Source organism: Hydra viridissima, unplaced genomic scaffold (assembly GCF_058129835.1).
Source record: "Hydra viridissima isolate aposymbiotic clone 2 unplaced genomic scaffold, HvirCarnegie_v1 scaffold_8, whole genome shotgun sequence".
In the NCBI taxonomy this organism is placed as follows: Eukaryota; Metazoa; Cnidaria; class Hydrozoa; order Anthoathecata; family Hydridae; genus Hydra; species Hydra viridissima.
The window spans coordinates 5,795,424-5,817,278 of NW_028324307.1; the positions used below are offsets into that span (position 1 = coordinate 5,795,424).

The 21,855-nt window shown below is 30.6% G+C and overlaps 3 protein-coding genes across 4 annotated transcripts in view; 2 read left to right on the top strand and 1 right to left on the bottom strand.

Moving 5' to 3' along the window:
* LOC145186595 (uncharacterized) overlaps positions 1 to 21,855 on the top strand; it is a 191,770-nt gene that overhangs the window by 89,444 nt on the left and 80,471 nt on the right. Inside the window, exons 50-56 of the mRNA XM_090094555.1 lie at positions 9,662 to 9,805; positions 10,449 to 10,613; positions 12,235 to 12,381; positions 12,716 to 12,841; positions 13,751 to 13,924; positions 14,074 to 14,244; positions 14,337 to 14,446. Of these exons, the coding sequence (XP_089950681.1) occupies positions 9,662 to 9,805; positions 10,449 to 10,613; positions 12,235 to 12,381; positions 12,716 to 12,841; positions 13,751 to 13,924; positions 14,074 to 14,244; positions 14,337 to 14,446 (1,037 nt within the window). The remainder of the gene's footprint in view (positions 1 to 9,661; positions 9,806 to 10,448; positions 10,614 to 12,234; positions 12,382 to 12,715; positions 12,842 to 13,750; positions 13,925 to 14,073; positions 14,245 to 14,336; positions 14,447 to 21,855) is intronic.
* LOC149884731 (zinc finger MYM-type protein 1-like) lies at positions 1,069 to 4,592 on the bottom strand. The gene is made up of 2 exons (XM_090095076.1): positions 4,561 to 4,592; positions 1,069 to 4,356 (listed from the first exon to the last, which is right to left on the bottom strand). The coding sequence occupies exons 1-2, from the start codon at positions 4,580 to 4,582 to the stop codon at positions 1,391 to 1,393; spliced, it is 2,988 nt and encodes a 995-aa protein (XP_089951202.1). The 5' UTR covers positions 4,583 to 4,592; the 3' UTR covers positions 1,069 to 1,390.
* On the top strand, positions 14,186 to 20,065 carry LOC145186683 (uncharacterized). 2 transcript variants are annotated; one of them, XM_090095133.1, is made up of 6 exons: positions 14,186 to 14,244; positions 14,337 to 14,493; positions 14,577 to 14,641; positions 15,061 to 15,108; positions 19,149 to 19,504; positions 19,632 to 20,065. In XM_090095133.1, the coding sequence occupies exons 5-6, from the start codon at positions 19,386 to 19,388 to the stop codon at positions 20,047 to 20,049; spliced, it is 537 nt and encodes a 178-aa protein (XP_089951259.1). In that variant the 5' UTR covers positions 14,186 to 14,244; positions 14,337 to 14,493; positions 14,577 to 14,641; positions 15,061 to 15,108; positions 19,149 to 19,385; the 3' UTR covers positions 20,050 to 20,065. The 2 variants fall into 2 exon arrangements, 1 of the variants encoding a protein (XP_089951259.1); XR_016454774.1 differs by lacking the exons at positions 14,186 to 14,244; positions 14,337 to 14,493; positions 19,149 to 19,504; positions 19,632 to 20,065 and adding an exon at positions 15,228 to 15,371 and having other exon boundaries at positions 14,502 to 14,641.

Genomic DNA, 21,855 nt, shown 5'->3' on the forward strand with positions numbered 1-21,855 from the left:
CTGTGCCTTTATTTAAAAATAAAAGTCTGGTGTATCAATTATCACCTAAGCCTTAAGCTATTTGTTAAAGAATTTTATTCATTTAAGAAGGAGCAGAAATCTTTTTACTCTTTTGATTAGCTTACTTGTCTACTCCAATTTTTTGACTTTCTGTAAAGTAGTTGGAAATAATATGGAATGTACTTTTCTTTTATATGATAAACTTTTTTTTCTATGAAAACGTTTTAGATATAGCATTGTTTTATATTTAACTTAAATCTTTTAGGGGTATGCATGTCAGACTGTAAAAGTCTAAAATATGAAAAGATGTGTATTTGAAAACAATAAATTTGGGATTTGTACTTGCATAAATGGGCAAAAAATTTTAAACAATCAGATTGTTTGTCAAGGTATGGTTGTCATAAAAACACTTAAGATTTATTTTGAAATGTAAAAGAAAAAAATTAAAATAAGCATTTTTGGAAATGTAAATCCAAATTTATTGTAAGGGAATATTTTTAAAATATTTTAAAAATTTTTGGGCAACCTGAGGAGCTATTCAATAGTTAATCATATTTAACAACTCCTTCATATTTTGTACTTAAAACTTTTATAAATGATATAACATCAAAAAAAAACCTTCAGGACTTTTACATAACTATCAATCAAATATTGCTTAACAATTCTGTCAACTAGGTATATTTGGGACAAAAAAGGAGTAATTTAGGATAAAAATGTAAAACTTAGTTTCAACAAGTTTGACAGTATAGGTAAAATAGAAAAAACAGCAAAAGATTAATTTCATTAAGTTAACTTAAAGAAATAAATCTTCCACTGTTTTTTCTATTTTATCTATAGACTTTTTTTCTCATAATTGCAAAAGTATTTTCATACTATCAACTGAGTACAGTGGCGTTGCGTGAGAAAATTCCAGGGGGGGGGGAGAGACCTTATTTTTCCCAACTGCTTAACATAGTTTTCACAACTGTTTTTTATAATTTAAGAATTCAAAAAATCAATTTTTGTCCTATTTACAAAATCTACTGATTGTTATACTACATTGCACTCACTTTCATGAATTGTCAATTATCAGTATTTATTGACTTCTTTTAACAAAACATAGCTTCCTTTACATTTATACAAAATATTCAATTCAAAAAACGTCTAAAGGTTTTACCCATTCATAGTGAAACTGTATCAGTCCAAAAAAATGTTACAATTTACAAATCCAATAAACTTTACAAACCATTTTGGCAGCATATATAGCAGTTTAAAATTTTACGGAAATGAATTAGTACAAAGGAATATGGAAAATATTATTTTATTTCAAAACTTATACGCACAATATTTTATCATCACTATCATTTTTTGTCTACTGTTTGATTTTAATATGACGTTTCTTCAATTGAACTCATCGTTTAACAAGATGTTCGGGGTTAACTCCTTTACAAAGTTCTTTTTCGCACTTTAGTAGCATGAGGCTATCCAATCTCTCGTCACTCATTGTTGTTCTCAGATGTGATTTTACAATCTTGAGTTGACTGAATGAACGCTCATTTGATGCTACACCATAACCAGCTGTGATTACAAAAATGCATAATTTAAGGGCTTGTTTCAGTATATCCTTTAACTTCACAACATGGTACAAAATGTCTTGCAGCGTCTTAGCTGGTGTTCTTGATGACTTAAAATCTTCATGACCTTCTTTTAAACAGATATCTATCAAAATTTCCATCTGGCTTTTCAGCACATGAACGTCTGGAATATGATCCTTGTATCCAGGAGGAAAAAGTTTGTTTGCTTTTGTTAAGTTTTCAATACTCAAATTATCCTTATTTAAAGGAAAACTAAAAATTTTGGTGATAGGGGCAAATATTTCCTTTAATGCTGCCGAGTTTTCTGTTAAACCCATGGCTAGAAAGTCTATGACCTCTTTGAATTCTTTCCGGTAAAAAGCTTTCATCTCCATTGCTATTAATCTATGGTGTCGTTCGTAATCATTTTCTGCATCAATGTATAATTTCCTAGAAAATATTACTGCACTTTCAATCAAATTATTCATAGCATCTGTATCGTTACTGATATTTTGTATGTTCTTGGCAGTACTTTCAATTACATTTATACTGTCGATAACATTGAAGTTTGGACTTTCTAAGATTTCTGTTAATATTTTTATCTTCTCAATGATATTCTTCATGAAGAAAAGAGTAATAATGAAATCAAAAGTTGTTACTTTTTTCAGAAGTCCCATTGCCTTAGTTCTTGTGTTAGTATCAAAAATCTTATTATTTGAGATGCTCTGAAGAAGATCAACAACCTTCTCTAAACACTGATTTAAAGCCTTAACAGATTTTGCTCGTGCGGTCCATCTTGTTCTAGACAGGTTTACAAGCTGTAGTGCACTGTCAATGTCTTCCAGTTTTTCTTTTAAATGACTAAATCTTTTTGTGCTTGATGTGAAGAAAACATGCAACTGTTCGAGGACATTAAACAATTCTCGTATTAAAGTATTAACATTGCATGCATGTTCAAGAGCAGTGTTTGTTCTGTGGTCTTGACAAGGTATGTAGGGTACATTATGGCCAACTTCTTCTGTTATATACTTTTGTACTCCTTTAAATTGTCCAGACATTGAATTCGCGTAATCATACGACTGAAAAGCCATCTTTGATGTGTCAATGCCTTCTTTATGTAAAGAAGATAAAATTAGCTCAGCCATCCCTTTTCCAGTCTTATCAGTGCATTCAACGGATTTTAAAAGCCTTTCCCGAATCTCACCGTTTTCACTGGCTGTTCTCACAACTATACTCATTATGTCCTTATGTGACATATCGGGAGTAGTGTCGGCCATCACGGAAAAAAAATTGGAGCTATTAATTTCTTCTATGATCTTTCCCTTTAATTCAGTTGCAATTAAACTAATCATTTCATTTTGAGACGATGGACTTGTGTATGTAACTCTATATGGACGAAGGGCTCTATCTTCAATCCAGGCTTTTAGTGTAGGATTGTGGCGAGAGATAAGATTCACTACTGCAACAAAGTTACCTTGATTAGCACTGTCCGATTCCCTAAACGCTAGCCCTTGGCTTCCTAAAGTCTTGCATGTATCAATAAGAATTTCAACAGCTTTTCTATTCTGTACCTCTATTTTTTGCTCTTCTATAAGAGCAAGTCTATTGGATTTATCAATAAGGTGATCTATATGACCTTTTTTCGTAAGAAAGCAACAATATTCACTTAATGCAACTTTATGTGCTTGAGAGGTAAAGTGTGCCTGAAGCTTTCCAAGTTTTTCTTTCCCATAGCTTTTCATCTTGGACCAAGATCTTACCCCAACATTTATCCAAGCATCTTCAGTTTTTCCCTTCTTTCCAAATACCTTAGGGAAAAGCCGGCAGACAAAACAAAATGTGGCATCCTTCTGGGTACTGTATTCTAAATGTTCAAACTCTTTGTACCACTGGGGATTAAATCTATTTTTACTGTCACTTGGGAAACTAGCAAGTTTTGGTTGGTGTGGTCCTAACTGGATTAAATACGATTTTTGATTATCTGTAATTGTATGTGGACGTAATCCTGGGTCATGGCTTATCAATGCTGATGAATCTGATTTGTCAATTATAATACTTTGAGCTTTGATATCGAGTTTTCTTAAAAAAGCATTTCCCATTTTCAAAACATTTTTTGACATTTCCACCACAGAACTTGTTGCATTTACAATTTCAATCGCAGCGAATTTTTCATTTACTAATTCTTCTTTACAGTATTTTTTATAAATGTCATTACAATCTTTAAGATTATCTATTAAAACACCCAAATTCCCCATGAACAAAGTCCAACATGTTGTTTCACTGCTTACTTCAGAAGTATCCAAGTTAATAATATTCATGTCATCCTTTTCATCTCGGTCAGGAAACTGGTTTAAATGATCTGATTTAGAATTTAGTTCTGTAAGTTTCTCTGCTTGTTCCTGGACTACAACATAACCCAAGTTTTCCCCTTTTGCATCATTATCTTGAATTTTTGAACTTGCATCCTCTTCAAATTTTTTATCAGAAGATGTTGATTCTTCTTCTATGGATATACTACATGTTGAAGTCGATGTTTCAATTATTATCAAGTCTAACTTTGTATGTTCACTACTTTGTATTTCATCATCCACTTCGACATCATCACCAGCATTCTGAGGTACCATTTTTCGTTTTTTTGAAGCTAAGGAGGCTAGAAAAGGATTCTCTGGGGCTCCCACTGTTTGTATATGAACCTTTCTACCACCATGAACGGATCTTTCATGACTGGTTTTATATTCGTTGTTAAATACTGCTTTGCATACGCAACATTGTAATTTATATCTTTTGCTTTTCATAGTTAGTGCTGGAAAACAAATGCAGATACTATAATTTACCGTAATTTTTAACTGATTTAATGTTTATAAAAGTTATCACTCTTAATAAGTGTGATAACTTTTATAAACATTAAATAAGACAAATGTTGAAATCAATTCATGGAAATAAATATTCACGTTTCAAAGTATAAAGTATGAAAAAAAAAAGAATAACTGCTTTTAGTCAAACATACAGCATAAACTTTCAGCTGCCATTTTTATTGTTGATAACAAAAAAAAAGTAGCGCGAAAAAAAAAACAACGCGGAAATCAAAAGGGCTCTTCTTTATGACTCCACAATTTATTTCGTCTTGTGGAAAACAGCCATAAGTCGTTTAATAAACGTAAAGTTTATTTGTCCAAGTCAAAAAAGAATTAGATCTTTGATGGATTTTTGCAAACATTTTAATTTTATTTAACTAGAAAGTATTTTTTGATTTTATCACCTATTTCCCAACTGTCCCAACTCTCGGCAAGGAAATTCCCAACTTTTCTCTTTTTTAGATTCTGGGAGGGGGAGACTCCCCCCCCCTACCCCCTCCAAGGCGACGCCCCTGACTGAGTATACATGGAAAAGCAGGGAAACTTAGGACAAAAACTTTAATTTAGCTTTAGCAAGTTTGACAGCCCTGGTATTGAACTAGGTATACTTGGGACAGCAGGGGTAACTTAGGATACCAGGGTTAGAAATATTTTTCTATGTTTTTCTATATTTTTTTATCTAAAAATTTGCTAATATTTAATATACACAAGTGAAAAACTGCTAGGGTCTAGTAATTAAATTATGACTTATGTTGAGAACAGAACTGTTGAAGTTATAAAGCAAATAATAGTAGCAAAAAAGAAATACTTTATATATATATATGTGTGTGTGTGTGTGTGTGTGTGTGTGTGTGTGTGTGTGTGTGTGTGTGTGTGTGTGTGTGTGTGTGTGTGTGTGTGTGTGTGTGTGTGTGTGTGTGTGTGTGTGTATAAATAAATATAAACTTAACCAAAAAGTTAATTCACCACTTATACATTTTGATTTATTTTAATTGTTGTCAATATTATATATTTAGACAAACATATTAAGAATAGAACATATGAACACAACTATTTCAATGATAATAATAAAATTGACTTTAACATGGTGAAAAAAAAAAACTAAAACCAAAAATATGGTTTGTTTAACAAAATAAAGTAAAATGATTATTACTGTTATGCACACTAATACACCATAAATTAAAAGATTTTTGACTTGTCAATTACTATTGTTACCACCTCTTGATGTTATTATAGCTGACAGCGGCGTGGCATACTTTCAATTAGAGATCTAATCGTTTCTTAAGGGATATCTTCCCACACGCAGATAAGACTTTGTCACAGCACTTCTAGGTTGTTAGGTGGTGGATGTTGGTTTCTAAAATGGCGTTCCTTTATGTTCCAAAGCTGCTCTCTTGGGTTCATATCTGGACTGCAAGCTGGCCACTCCAAAACTTAAATATTAACATAGCTGCTGCCTGAGGTGGTAAATTTAAGTCTTCTTCTTATGGTTTCTTGACTAACAGCAGTTCCATGAACCTCAGCAAGTTGTATTTGGAGACTTTGTGCAGTAGTGAACTGTTCTCCCCAAGTTCGAAGCATTAAAAGTTGGTCCTCTATAGCATTGGTATATTGTGGTTTGCCTTGGCCAAGTTATCTAACATGATTATTGGTTTCTACAAACTTTTCTAGAACTCTACAACTGTTAGATGAGAAAAAACGGCAAAAGACGTTTCTTGAGGCATTCTTTTATGTATATTTTGGTGTTAATTGTTCCCGTAGTCACAAAACAAGAGCTTCTTTCACCACATTCACAAATTGCTTGCCAAACTAAGAATTTTTTAGCGAATTTTTGGATTCCAATGCATTTATATTTGGAATTCAGTTTCTTGCGATTAATTGCTGAATAATGTTGGTGTCCTGGAAGAGATCGGAAATATGCAGCACAATAAGTTTCATCGTCAATAATCAAACAAGATTTTTTAGAACATAATTTTTTATAGAGCAGCTTTGAACATCGAATTGTGACATTTTCTTGCTTTTCTTCACGATGAGGAACTTTTTTCTTTTTATAAGATTTATAACCACAATTTCTCTTTACTCTTTGTATAGTGGAAGCACTTGTCTTAAATTTATTCGCTAATGTTCGAACAGAAATCTCCGGTTTTCTGTCTAAGGCATCTTTTACCTTTTTACCAAGATCTCGTCTAACAAAACATTTTTTTCTTCCACTTCCTGATTTTCTTATGATTGTACCAGTGTCCTTAAATCGTTTCACACCGCTCTGCACTGTTCTCAAAGCAATCAGCAGCTTTTTAGAAATTGTTTTGTTTGATACACCAGGATTTTCAACGAGAAAATGCAAAATTTTTTCTCGCTTCTTATCTTGATTTGATGACATTTCAATTAAAGCAAATTGTTTTAATAACAGAGTTGTTTAAATTTTGAACAACATTAATACAATCACATTTTAAAACAATTAGCTATTTTAAATGATGTACAGTTTCTGTAAACACCACATCAGAACACGCACAGATTTTTTCTGGTACATGTCTTACATAACATTTATCAAAATAAGTTGAAATTTATAAGTGGTGCATTAATTTTGCGGTTAAGTGTATATATATATACATTTTTAACATAATTACTTAATCTAGTATTGCATATTTCATTAACTGCAACTTTACATTTTAGTTTGTATTTCAATTAGTAAATAAAATCTAAGAATAATAAATAATAATAATAATAAATAATAATAATAATAATAATAATAATAAAATCTAGAAATTCTGTTTTCTCAACAAAGAAAATTTTTTAAAAGACATCACTAAAACTATAAATTACTTTATAACTGAATTTCCTGTAACATCAATCTACTTCCTTTATTGAGTAAATTCAAATAATATTTTCATTGTTGATGATATTCATGAAAAGTAGTTTTAAGATGTTGTTTAAGATGTTGATGTAATTTAAGATGTTGATGATATTCATGAAAAGTAGTTTCTTAATAAATGAATTTGTCAAGAAGCTCATCTCTAGATTAAAAAGACATATACTCAGATGATTTTCTGTAAATGTGTTGTTAAAAATCTGCACAAAGCAGCAACAACCATGACAATCTGCTAGTACACTGTACACATTTGCTTCTTAGCAATTGGTGATTATTTGCTTATGTATGTGGTGTGTAAAGGTAAATAGCTACATAACACATGGTGTTCTTGATGTAAAGGTAAATAGCTACATAATACATGGTGTTCTTGAAGATGTGTTGTGACCTGTTCTGATTCTGTGTGAATGGAAGGGGAGCAATTAATTCAGTAGTTCACAAATTAATTCAGTAGTTCACATTTGTTGCCTGAACTAGCAGCATAAATGTGACCAAATTTTTAATTTTTGGTACAGTACATATTTTAACAGGTTGTTTAGCTTGTCATACAAAATGACGTAGAGTTGTTGTGTATACCGGCTTATTCAATCAGCATTCTGTAGCCATTTGGTGCAGGGCTCATTTAAGACTGTAAAAAAGGCTAATTGAAAGAATCATATCACTTACTATCATTTGAGCTGTTGCAGAAATTATATAATGTTGCGTTTCTGGATTACTGATGTGCTTAAAAGATGAAGGTGCATTTTCCAACATATTCAATGGTTGTAGAATATTAACTGAATGTCTCACTTCAGACTAGGTAAAAAGCTGATTGAGAAAAGATGCATCTTACAAACAAAAGTTTAAAGAAAGCCAAAAAGAACATTAAGGATTTTAGCACTAAGTTAATATTACATAGTTTACATTTAAACTTATTAACTTTGATTGTCATATTCATAATTTATATTATAAAATTATTCAAAATATTCTTATACTCATATATATATTTAAAATTGTCATAACTTAAATTATATTTAAATAGATGGCAAGTTTAATGTTGTTTATTATATAGGCCTAAATGTTTAAATTAAATTTTTCTCAAGTTTAAAAATAAATTTGGTTATTGAGTTTGTTAAATGCTACAGATATCTGATTTGCTTCCATCTAACAACAGTGAGCTATTATGCAGTTGAAAGGAGGCAACTAATCACTTAGTTTCTTCTGTTTGTAATCAACTGGAGAAATTTGCAACTGTTATCAAAAACTTTTTATAAATTTAAATGCTTGCAATATACACAAAACCTCTTGAGATGCTCATTGACATTCTGAGAACTAATTAGGCTTATATAATTGCTTATTTACATGATTATTTTAACAGGACAGTTACAATTCCAAGTACTTTTTATTAGGCATTTGTAAGTTGCAATTAAACAAGACATTTTTATTTTTGAGCACTGTAGTGTTTTCTAATTATGGGTTTTAAGAACAATTTGGGGAGTAACATTGATATAGATGTAAAATTTACCCTGCAATATAAGGTAACATTGACACATTATAGTAAAACATTTGCAATAAGCAATAAAGATACTGATTTCTTGCTCAGTCCTATAATAACAATTAATGGTTTATCTGGTTTTCACTTATTTGTGCATATAGTTAACAGTTTAAATAATTGAGCTGTTCAAGAAAAAATATATGATAACTATGTAATTAGGTTGATAGAAGGTTTTCTTGATGTTTTAGTTTTTTGTTGCAAATTCATGAAATGCAAATGCTTTCTTGTTGTAATGCTGTATATTTTGCCACCAGTCTTACCAAATTTGATATGAGAAAAATTAAAAGTAGTTTGTAATGTCAAATCTCTGCTATTTTGTGTCATCTCTCATATGGAACAACTACATAAAAATTGATGTCAATTCTTTGCCATCCCTAATGGAACATTTGCATGTTAAGTAGGTTTATAAAACTATGCGTATAGTGAGGCTAACTATTGTATTAAGCAATCTAGAAACAGTATGAAAGCACAACCACCAAAAATTTGCCCATTGAAAAAATAAATAATGATTTATATTTTATGATTTTTTTTTTTAAACTATGATTGCCTCAAAAATATGTCACCCCAGTTTACCTTAAATTTGTTTGTATTATATGTTGCAATCAACAAACCCCAGAATTTCTTTCAGTCAAAAAACCATTTGCATCCCATTACTATTGTTAACTCTTATACAAGATTATCAACTTATGTATTTAAGCAAGTTAACTTAATTTTCTAATAATGCTATTACACTTTTTAAGAAACCACTTTTAACTCAGACAGTAAACAGTTTATTAGAACTTTTGACATCAATAGGAAAATTTCTGCTCCACCTTTACTCATCAAATCTTTTCTCCTTTTGTACTTATTAAAGCTTCTTGGAAAGAATGGAGTAGTTGGTTTTGTGGAAATGGCTTTAGAAACAGATCTGGAGAATGCAACAGGAAAAATGATTTTGATTATTGCATTGGCAATAGCACAGAGATTGCAAACTCTTTTGGTAATAAAATATGTGAAGGTATGAGATTTTGCACAAGTAGCAGTTTATGATTAGTTTGTTTGTTATTGTTGCTGAGTATAAAATAGTATATACATAGTGTGCTTGTTCAACAATAAATTTTTAATAAATTATTGTTTTGTAATCACCATAAAGATTGCAACAGAACATTTTTTAAATTCCCTAACACACCAACTATTAGTACAATATATAGAGTTGTAAACTTGTTAAAAGTAATATTTTAAATTGCATTTTACTTTTGTACTCTTTTATTCACCTACTATTTCTTTGATTTTTTCACACTATTTTATTTTATTTGCTATTACAGAAAATATTTTAAATTCAGTTCCACTACACTCTCAAACATTTTATAAACTCATGGCAAATTTAGTTCTTTAAAATCTTTTTTTTTAATTTGAGTCCTGACATTTTTTCTTACTTTTTGTTAGTTATACAATCAGATCAATACAATACTGGTTTTTATATTTCTTGAACTCATAAAGTCCTTGTCTTAGCATGCAAAAGATCAATCTTAAGGGTTCCGTTTTTCAACTTTCTATTTTTGATTTAATTAATAACTGAATTCTTACTGACAAGCAATTGATTGCTTGGCTCTCAATTGAGTCTTTAATTATTCATAATCAGTTTGAATTTATTGTTACAGCTAACTGGGGACAATGGAGTAATTGGTCAAGCTGCAATATGTTCTCTGGTATTGGTTTCAATAACAGATCACGGCTCTGTAATAAGTCAAGCATTTTTGAATGGTGTTCAGGCAATTCCAGCAATTTTTTGTTTTGCTATAGCAATGAAACATGCAAAGATACATATATACAAACAAAAACTGAATAATTAAGTTTTTTTAAATACATAAAGAATACTCTGAAACGTTGATTTATTTCTAAAGCCTAATATCATTCAAGGTATAAAGGTTTTTAATAACATGAATGGTTTTTTCTCTTTCTCTTTAACCAAAATAGCTCTAGTCTAGTCGCTCTAGTAAAGTTATTATTCTTGTCTCTAGGTGTTTGTTTTTTGTTGTTGTATTTATTATTGTCTTAGCTTTAAATAAATAACATAAATAGAGGGATGTGCAAAAGTTTCTATACAATAAAAAAAACTCAGCTATATTTCATTAATGAAATCGTCTCAGTAAATATTATCATATTAAAAGCATTTTACAAATTTACAAAGAAGCTATGAATAACAAAATGTTAATCCATGTGCCTAAAAATGTGGTTTTGATGCAAGATGGTGCAAAGTGCCATGCAAAAAAGATGGCAATGGCACAGGTTAATGAGAATCACACAAATGTTTGAACAAATTGGTCAGGAAAGTCTCCAGATCTAGATCCTCTGAAAAATTGCTGGTCTTATTTAAAGGATAAGGGATATAAAGAACCAAGAGTTCGAACAAATGACACGCTATTTTCCAGGATTAAAAATGAATGGGAAAACATACCTGCTCAATATATTTAAAACTTGTGTGAAAGTTTTTTGTTGTAGAATTTTGGACTGCTTAGCGAATAATGGCTATCATACAGGTTATTGACATACTGTATGATAATACTGTATGTCAATAACCTAATAAAAGTCTTGAGTATGTCAATAACCTGTATTAAGCCGTGATCTGTTGTTGAAACCTGTATTATATTTTAGTAACCTGTATGATACAGGGTATTGAGTATGTCAATAACCTGTATCATACAGGTTACTAAAATACTCAAGACTTTGTTTTATTATGATCATGAAAGCAGATTTAACTTGATTGCTTCCGAAAAAATATTCCGGTTTTTTTATTTCAAGACACGAGTGTGTGGAAATGTTTGCGTTACCCTGTACAATATAAATATATTTTTGGCTAAATGTATTTGTTTATTGTAATATTATAGTTGCTGTAAAAATACATTTTTTTTTTATAAGAAACTTGTTTATAAGAAACTAGTTCTAAAAGCCCCAAAATCCTTAGAAGCTGTTTGTACGTAAGTTACTTTTTGTAAAGTTACTTTTTTCGTAATAACTATTCGTACTAAGTTCCTTTTCGATAAAAAACTTATTTTGAGTTCAAGGAATATTTCCTAACTTGAGTTCTGTTCAGGGACAAACCTGAGGATTATATCACATTGAATGATATTGATGAAGTTCAAAAGTTTTAGTTGACAAATTGTAAAACATTGCTTGTTAACATGTTTTCAAATTGCATTTTATTTACTTTTTCTCTCTTTCGAAACTTAAGAAACTTTTAGTACTAGAGTTGTAAAAAAGTAACCTTAAAATAAAAAACTTTCTAATACTAGATCATTTGCTTGGTTTCTTAAAAAAAAAACACACAAAAAACAAAACAAAACAACGTGTAAAAGCCTATTATGTTCACCTCGCACAGCTATATATGCTACAGCTGTAAAAATAAAGGTGTATTGTGTTCACCTCCTACATACAGCTATGTTTTAGGTATTTGGTCAGAATGGAATGATTGGTCAGAATGCAATGTGGCTTGTGGTTATGGTTCCAAAAGAAGGCGGAGAGATTGTAACGTTACAAATTTTTGTTGTTATGGCAACGAATTTGAGACAACTAGTTGTTTTAATAATTGCAAAGGTGTTTTGGATTTTTTTTTTTTTGGTTGTTTGTTTGTTTTAGCCACTTATAAACATTTTTAGCTTTGTTGTTATTATTTTAATTATTGGAAGCAAAAAAGCCTAAGTTCTTTTTTTTTTTTTTAGGTAAAAAGTTTCATTTTCGTCTGAAATTTGAAAGTTTTTTGCGGTTCTCATCATATTTAAGAGCATATCTGTGGCGTATTTTAATCGCTTTGTGATTTTCTACAAAAAGGTTTACTGATATTTCATTTTCTAAGGTTTTTTTTTTTCAGTTCGTTTGTTTTTAAGAGTGTAATCTGTTTTCTGACAATTTATTGGTGTTGCTTTATCAGGGGAATGGACTGTTTGGAGTGCTTGCACTCAAACCTGTGGTTATGGTTCGTATAAAATCAGCTATTTAAGGAATGCCGCTAATGGCTACAAGCGAACTGAAAGTTGCAATCTCAACGACTGCCCAGGTAATTTTATATATCTAGCTGTACATCCATTTGCTTTTTAACTTGTGTAATTAGAAAATCAGCAGTAAATAAGTGGGGTATTAGTCAAAATTTGGCTTTAGGAAGGCTATTTCATCATATCTGTCATGCTCCATGTAATGGATACCTTTCTACTGTTCTAGAATTTCGTGAAATAGTTTCTTTTCAAAAATATTTTTTGTGATATAAACACTTCTGAAAAGATTTCAATAAACAAAAATTTTACAAATTTTGGGTCATTTTAAGTTGTTTCGAAGTAAGCGACGTAAAGTTTAACAGATGGATTAAAAATAACACCACTGAAACTAAAAATCTTTAGTTAACAGACTTTTATCTTAGAATGTAAAGAAATCGTCGGTTAAAAGCAAAAAGCGAATGAATAATATTTTTGCTAAATTGAGTTTTTACTACATCCCATTTCAATGGAAATATTTAAAAAAGTCAATACAAATTGTTTTTAACCCCGACAGATTACCGTTGTGTGACCTAACAAAGTCCCCTATGCTTTAAGAAAGTCCTAATTTAAGAAATGACGAATTTCTTATACATAAAATAAACATTTGGGGAAAATAACTTATTTATTTTAACTAGATATCTAGTTAGTTTAAGAGCTGCGCTTGAGATTGTAGGAGCAAGAAAATTTCAAAATTTGGCAAGCTTATCCTATGTCCCCTTGAGTTTACTGTATTCCGATTCTGGGGCAATAACAATAACATTAATTATAATTATCGTGCGTCGAATAATGGCTATCACGAATCATTTGATATCTAAATATATCTTAACCCATTTGAGATATGATTTTATAAAACACTTTTTAAAAAGTCGCATGGTTTAAAGTTGGGTGTATATTGTATCGGTAACTTTATATATGTTATTTTTTTTTTTTTTTAGTGAATGGTATGTGGGGTACATGGGAAGATTTTGGACCCTGTTCAAAAACATGTGGTAATGGCTCGAGGTTTCGTAGAAGACAATGCAACAATCCAACTCCTGCAAACGGTGCAGACAGTTGTACAGGTTTAAATGAAGACTTTGAGGATTGCGATGCGGAGTTGATATGTCCAGGTTTAAAATTTTCTTTTGGAATTTCAACTTTTCATTTTTTTAAAAGCTTCCATATCTTTTTATAACTTTTTACAACTTCCATATCACTACGATGTTTGATGAGTTGTATTCGAATTAAAATTTTTTTAATCAGCAATCTATTTATTTAGTGGACGGAGGATGGTCAAGTTGGTTTTCATGGTCGGTTTGTAACCTGCCATGTTTAGGAGGCAATCATCAAAGAATTCGAGATTGCACTAACCCAAGGCCACGTTATGGCGGGCTGAATTGTGAAGGAAATAATACAGAAATAAACGTCTGTCCTACTCAGAGTTGCAAGTGTAAAAGTGTTTATCTGGTTTTTGTTAAATGATTAATAATTCGTATTATGCTCATTTTCATTTTATTTTCTTCTTTTTGATTTGTTTTGTAGCTGTAGTACTCAACTTGCAGATAGTTTTTACAGATGAGGAATATTTTGAGGGATACTCACAACTGGCCAGCGGTGTTTCTACTGAATTCACGGCTCGAAAACAAAAGATGGTAACTTTAAAATGATCAAGGAAAATAATAATTAGAAATATCATATTGTAAATTTTTTTTGTTTTTTTTTTACTTTGCATACTTTGTTCGTAAATTTTTTTAGTTTATTTGTTAATTTTTAACATTTTAGTTGATGAATCTTTATGCTTTGAGTGGTAAAAAGGTACAGTTTGGGTTAAGATTGCACTCTATTAGGTAAGAAAACATCTTTTTTTTTAAATGCGCCTAGCAGACTTGTTCCATGACAAACGTCATGAACAGACAAATGAATAGATAAATCCAAGTTTCGTTTGCCATGAAACTTGTTTCATGGCAAATGAGAATATAATTTGTTTGTTCTTGGCAAACTATTTTCTTATTTTAGTATTTGTTTTTCAATTTTTTAATTTTAAAATCATTTCACTCCAGGTTATTCATCAGACTTTTTTTGTTTAAAAATATTGTCCTGTGAATAGAATAGAAAAGTACTTAGCCATTTATTAGGTTGTGCAAGATCAAGCAGTAGTTATAATTTTTTTTTTTGTAAAAGATCAGAGATTATTTACATTAATTATTAAAAAGTTCTATTTGCAGTTGTTACTGCTACTAATTCTTTAATTCGAAAATAACTTTAGGAACGCCTTAAAGTGACGCTTTTGAAGGAAATGAAAACACAAGAGAAGGTAACAATTTTTATTGAGTACTTGTTGATTTCTTTTTCCTTATAAGTTTTACACCGTTGAAATATGATAAATATACATATATATATAAATATTTAACATATAACTACCTTTAAATTTAGAGAAAACCATCATTTGGTTGCCGCTTCTTCTTTGTATACGTTTTACATATATATAGCTATTTCAAGTTGCATTATTTTCAAATACCAAATCTCGTCCTTGTATAAGAGTGCTCAATATTTTGTATAAATATATATATATATATATATATATATATATATATATATATATATATATATATATATATATATATATATATATATAGGGTAAAGTAGGGTAATTTCGGCAGGGAGATAATTTCGGCACCCCTTCAAAAAACACCTAAAAATATTTATTTATTGGAATAATTAAATCATAGTTGGGTATTGTAGCAAGATAAACAATTTTCCTAAAAATATTGCTTTAAACTTTTATTTTTACATATAGGTGCATTAATTTATGATTATTAGCTTTTTCTTAACATTTTTACCTATTTGAAAATGTTGGATAAATGATTTTTTCTCGAAAATTTTTACCAAAAGTTGTTATTTATTTTATTCAAAAATATAAACTGAATAAAATGTGAGCAGCAATAAGATAAAAATCAAAGTGTGTTACAAGATATAAAAGTTTCTCCAAGGACTGCTCTAAGGAGATAATTTCGGCTTATTAATAGTTTTTAATTTCGGCAGTGCCGAATTTGCCGACCTGTGCTTTCTCTGAAACCAAAATGTAAATAACCGTTTGAAATATTATGTATAGAAGAAGTTGATTTTAGTAATTCAGATAGTAATAAGATAATAACGAGTTAGGAAAAACTTGAATTCGTTAGTGTCTCTGTGAAACTTAATAAAATAATAGTTCCCCACCATATAAATTAAATTTATGTCATACAATAAATTAATAGTTCATTAATTATATATATATATATATATATATATATATATATATATATATATATATATATATATATATATATATATATATATATATATATATATATATTATTGTGTGTTAGCATTATATAATGGATTCAAAACGTGTAAAATATGGTAATTGGTCAAATGAATCATTAAAACTAGCAGTAAATGCAGTTTTAGTTGATGGATGCTCGAAATATTCTGCTGCTAAACAATATAAAATACCAAGGCAAACGCTACATGACTATATAAAACGAGTTTCTGTTGATAATTGTGTTAAAAAGTTAAGAGCAGGGCACCCAATAACACTCTCAGCTTTTCAAGAAAAAGAACTTGTTGAAGTTCTTCTGACTATGTCACAGAGATTATTTGGTCTGTCTCCAAAAGATGTAAAACAAATGGTATTCCAGTTTTGTGAAGAAAATGGGATTATTCATAAGTTTAATTGTGCAACTAAGTCAGCAGGAAAAGAATGGTTTAGGGGTTTTTTGAAACGTCATAATAAACTCTCTGTAAGAGTTGCTGAATCAACGTCATTGCATCGAGCCATTGGTTTTAATAGAATAAAAGTTAATCGTTTTTATGATGAACTAGAAAAAATAATGTTTAATGCTGATGAAATGCAGATTATTCCACCAGCAAACTTATTCAACGTAGACGAATCTGGATTGTCTATATGCCATAAACCAGGAAAAGTTGTTGCCCTGAAGGGAAAACATAGTGTTGGTGGCTTAACAAGCTCTGAAAGAGGAAAAACAATCACAATAGTTTGTTGCCAATCAGCAAGCGGATTTTTTGTCCCTCCAATGTTGATTTATCCACGTATTCGAGTGAGACCTGAATTTTTAGATAAAGCCCCAATCGGTTCTATTTCTGGTGGCAGCAAAAATGGGTGGATAACAACTGATTTGTTTGAAAAATGGTTTGATCATTTTTTAAAAGCAGTCCAGCCACAGTCAAGAGACCAACCAGTTCTTCTAATTTTAGATGGACATTCAAGTCATAAAAAAAATCTTAGTGTTATTATAAAAGCTCGCAAGACAAATGTTATTATACTATCACTTCCGTCTCACTGCACGCACAAACTGCAACCACTTGATGTTTCATTTTTTAAAAGTCTCAAAATATTCTATGATCAAGAAGTTGGTACTTGGCTTCGTCACCATCCAGGTCGTCCTGTAACTGAATTAGAGGTTAGTGAATTATTTGGAATAGCTTATGGGAAAGCTGCAACTGTTCAAAATTGTCAGTCAGGGTTTAAAAAATGTGGAATATATCCATTTGATAGAAATGTGTTTACTGAAGAAGACTTTGCTGCAGCTAAGGCTACTGATCACTCGTATATTGTATCAAAAATTTCAAAACCAAATATTACCTCTGAAATGCACCCTACTCTCGACAATGGGTTAGACTCTGCTAAAGATTTAGATCATGTTGATTTTGTCACAGAATGTGTAATTGCTTCTCAAAAAGGTAAATCATTTTAAAAGATGTATTATTTTTACTATCTTCCACCATTTATTTAAAACACAAATGTAATTTTTTTAAAATCAAGCAAAATAATAACTTATCTGTTGTTTTATTAACCTAAAAAAAAGTTTCTTAAACAAATAGTTCAAATTTTTTATAATTTATATGTTGCCTAATTTTATTCACCTTTTTTAGTTAAATATTTTTATTTAGAATCTGCTTCACCAAACTCATCATTTACACTTCAGAAGTCATTAGAATTAGCCACCTCTGATGAAACCTCACAACCTCATGGTGTTACATTCGGATCACTAGCTGGACTTGACATTAAAAATAAAAAACGAACAGGTATAAAAAGGAGGGTAAATCATGCTGAAAAAATTACTGGATCACCATATAAATCTCAGCTAGAGGAATCTTTAACTTTGAAATATAAGAACAGGCAGCCACGTAAAAAGTGCATTAAAGAAAATATATCTACACATCAAAAGACGTGTTTGAGTAACCTTGATGCTAAAAGTGCAATTAATAAACAACTTTGTGCAATGTGTCAATACAGTTATGGGGATCCTGTCGATCCATACTTAAAGGATAATTGGGATAAATGCCATAAATGCTGTAGATGGTGGCATGAGACATGTGCTGCTATATGTGGTGTTTATGCTAAAAAAGTATTTACTTGTGATGACTGTATGAAACACTGATTCTTTAAGCTGTTTTTTAACTTTCTTAAATAAATCTCTTTTTATAAAGTTTTCTTTGTATTTTATTTTTTTATGTTTAACTATTGTAGTTATGTAAAATATTATTTTATGAACTACTTATGAGCTTATAAACATGAATTCTTATTTAAACAGAATTTAGAAATAATCATCGAAATCATAGAAATTAGTAATCATTTTATTTACAATTTTACTTTACAGGCACATTTTTCTAATAAGGTTTCTGTTTTGGGTGATGTATTCATACTTTACTAAAATAGGTGGTTCAAAAAATATGAATCTTTGCAATTGCAACGCCCTTAATTAAATGTCAATTAGGTGTAACAAATTCCATTTAAGAGACAATTACTTTATACAATGCAGATTTATAGCTGTTTATAATATTTTAATTATATTAATGCGTTTTCAACGAACATCTTAATTTTCTTAAGTATGCCGAATTTACCGTATCATTGTGCCGAAATTACCATACTAGGTCGCTAATTTCGTCATTTTTGAGTATTTTGTAAAACAAATTTTACATAAAACTTTGTAAGTTTGAAACAATTTTTTAACTATTACTTAATAGATATATCTGCAGGACATCGATATGCATGATTTTTTAACGTTATTAAAGCAACCATTGTCTATAAACAACAAAATAGCTTAATACGCCGAAATTACCCTACTTTACCCTATATATATATATATATATATATATATATATATATATATATATATATATATATATATATATATATATATATATATATATATATATATATATATATATATATATATATTCATGACTGATGATTGTCGTAACTATTTCATGACTGATGATTGTCGTAAGGTATGAAACTTTAAGTACCATACATAGTTCTTGTTTCTTCGTTTTATATATATATATTAGAGAAGAGACTTACGATTTCGATTAACCGAAATAGCGTCAGTTTAATCGCGAAAGAGGAAAATAATGATCTTCCGAAAATCGATTAAATTAGTTGTATTTTCGTAATAAGCGTAATTATTTGATTCGAAACTTACGTTCAAACGGAATTAATTGAAATCTCAATCGTAATAATTTGTATCTTTACGTCAGTTACGAAACTTCCGTTAATAATTTGCGTTAAAATTCGTAAATTACGATATGGGTTTTTTTTATAAATGGTGTTATTTATATCACTTTATTTGTTTACAAAATAGTACTCCACATACCAAATCAGTTCTCATTTTAAAGAAAGAGTTTTTGAAGTCTAATTTTTACTGGTATTTTTATTAGTATTGTTAAGTTTACTGAATTTATTAAGATATTGATAATGAAATTTATCTCTTGTTATTTGTGATAGGAAGAAATTTACGTCAAAATTATTTTGTTGTAATTTTTTATATGAAGGGACATCCCGATCCTATATTTATGCGTGGTTTTGGTGTTTGGGTGTTTTATGGGTGTCAGTCCCTTTTCGATACGCCACACTGGCAAAAATATTGCAGAATACCTCGATAAACTAATCGAGTGTAACGAAACCCTAAACTTAGTCCAGTGTCGAGTTGCTGTAGTTGACCAGGCATACAACATGAAAACTGCACTCTCCCTTTCCCTAAAAGTGGAATCACTAAACGAAGGTTCAATCCAATGTGCAGATCACAAATTGAACACGATTCTCAGCAACTCCATTGAAAAGGCTGATGTCTTGAAGTCTGCTATTGATGCCGGGACGAAAGTGACAACCAGGATACATGACTCTCTTCTAGCACAGCTGCAGCTTCTTGCAGAGTGTGAAGCTAACCATTGTGAGTTAGTTAAGGCTTAGAAAATGATTTAAAGTAGTTACGAAACAAATTGAAATAGTTTAATTATTTTAACGAAGAACCCAGCGGGCACACGACGTTGAAACAACGTTGAAATAACGTTGATCGACGTTGATCAACGTTATTTCAACGTTGTTTCAACGTCATGTGCCCGCTGAAATACCCTGGTTAAACAGTCTTTCAACATTTGCTGAAAGTTTTTTTTCTCAAATCATAATTTTATTTCAACACAACCATAATGTCATGGAGTTTTGGTTTCTTCAGCATTCAATTTTTGTATATTTACTATATCTTTTATATCTCCGATACTTCATGAGAGTAACTGTCATGTGAGGTGGGAGATTTAAAAAAAAAAACAACGATCAAAAAAGACGTACACAAGATGATTTCTCAATCTTTCATGTAAATAAATAAGTGAAAAGAACTAAGTTAAAAACAAAAAGATATACAGACGGAGACTTATTTAACCATAAATAATTGATAAAAACAACGGCCAGAGAAGACGCACCCACTTTATTAACCTGTCATTAAAATGATAAAACGGAAAACAACCTAAAACTCTAAAAGCTCAAAAAATAGAATTTTATGGGAGGGAGACGGATAGAAGGAGGAAGATGGATTTTTAAAGAGAAGTAAAAAGAAGGTTTTCAAGAAGAGAATTCAACAGAAAGAGAATTTTTGTGATTAAAAATATTTGGATAAACAAGAAATTTTATGAGTGAATAAAAGAGAAAAAGAAGTAGGGAATTAAACAGAAGTCAGAAGAAATATTAGTAAAAGAAAAATAATCAGAAGTTTTCGGCCGTTTCAAATAAAGGAGAGATATTCGTATAAAAAAGAAGAACAGAAAGCGGAGCAATTGATAAAAGTACTGGGTCCGCCAAATAACTTTTTTTTTTTTGAAAATGCTATAAAAAAAAACTACTGAATATTTTCTCAAATGTCTTTTTTTATTTGAAGGTACAATCCTTCCGGTTAATAATGGAAAATAATTTCATTCAAATGGCTGCCTCGGCTGGCCATGCAGTAGCCTACACGATCGGTCCAATTTTTAAGCACATTATCGATTGTGTGCAGCTGTATTTCACCAATGGTTTCACGAATATTGTCCTTTAAAGCGTCAATTGTCTCTGGCTTGTCGGCGTAACACTTATTTTTGAGGGCACCCCACAAATAATAGTCCAACGGTGTAAAATCGCAGCTCCGAGGTGGCCAAACGACACCAGCTCTGCGGCTGATAATGCGATCTTCAAAAACAGGGCGCAAAACATCGAGTGTAGCTTCGGCTGTGTGGCACGTAGCGCCGTCCTGTTGAAACCAAATGTTGCATCAATATCCTCCTCTTCAATTTTTGTGAACAAAAATTCCGTCAACATGGCCCGATAACGATCGCCATTGACTGTAACGGCCACTCCTTGCTCATTTTCGAAGAAAAATGGCCCAATTATGCCCAAAATACGCACCAAACAGTGGTCCAAAATACGCACCAAACAGTGACTCGTTTTGGGTGCATCGGCTTTTCAATGTATGCGTGCGGGTTTTCTGTGCCCCAAATGCGACAATTTTGCTTGTTTACATACCCGCCAAGATCAAAATGAGCTTCATCTGAAAAGATGATTTTTTTGGCAAAATCGGTATCTTCTGTAAGTCAATCGCAGGCCCACTTAGCAAAGCGAAAACGCATTGGATGGTCAGTTGGCTTCAACTCCTGAACCAATTGGACTTTGTATGGCGTCATACCAAGGTCTTTATACAAAATTCGTCTCAATGATGTCCCCGAAATGTTCAATTGTTGAGAACGACTGTGA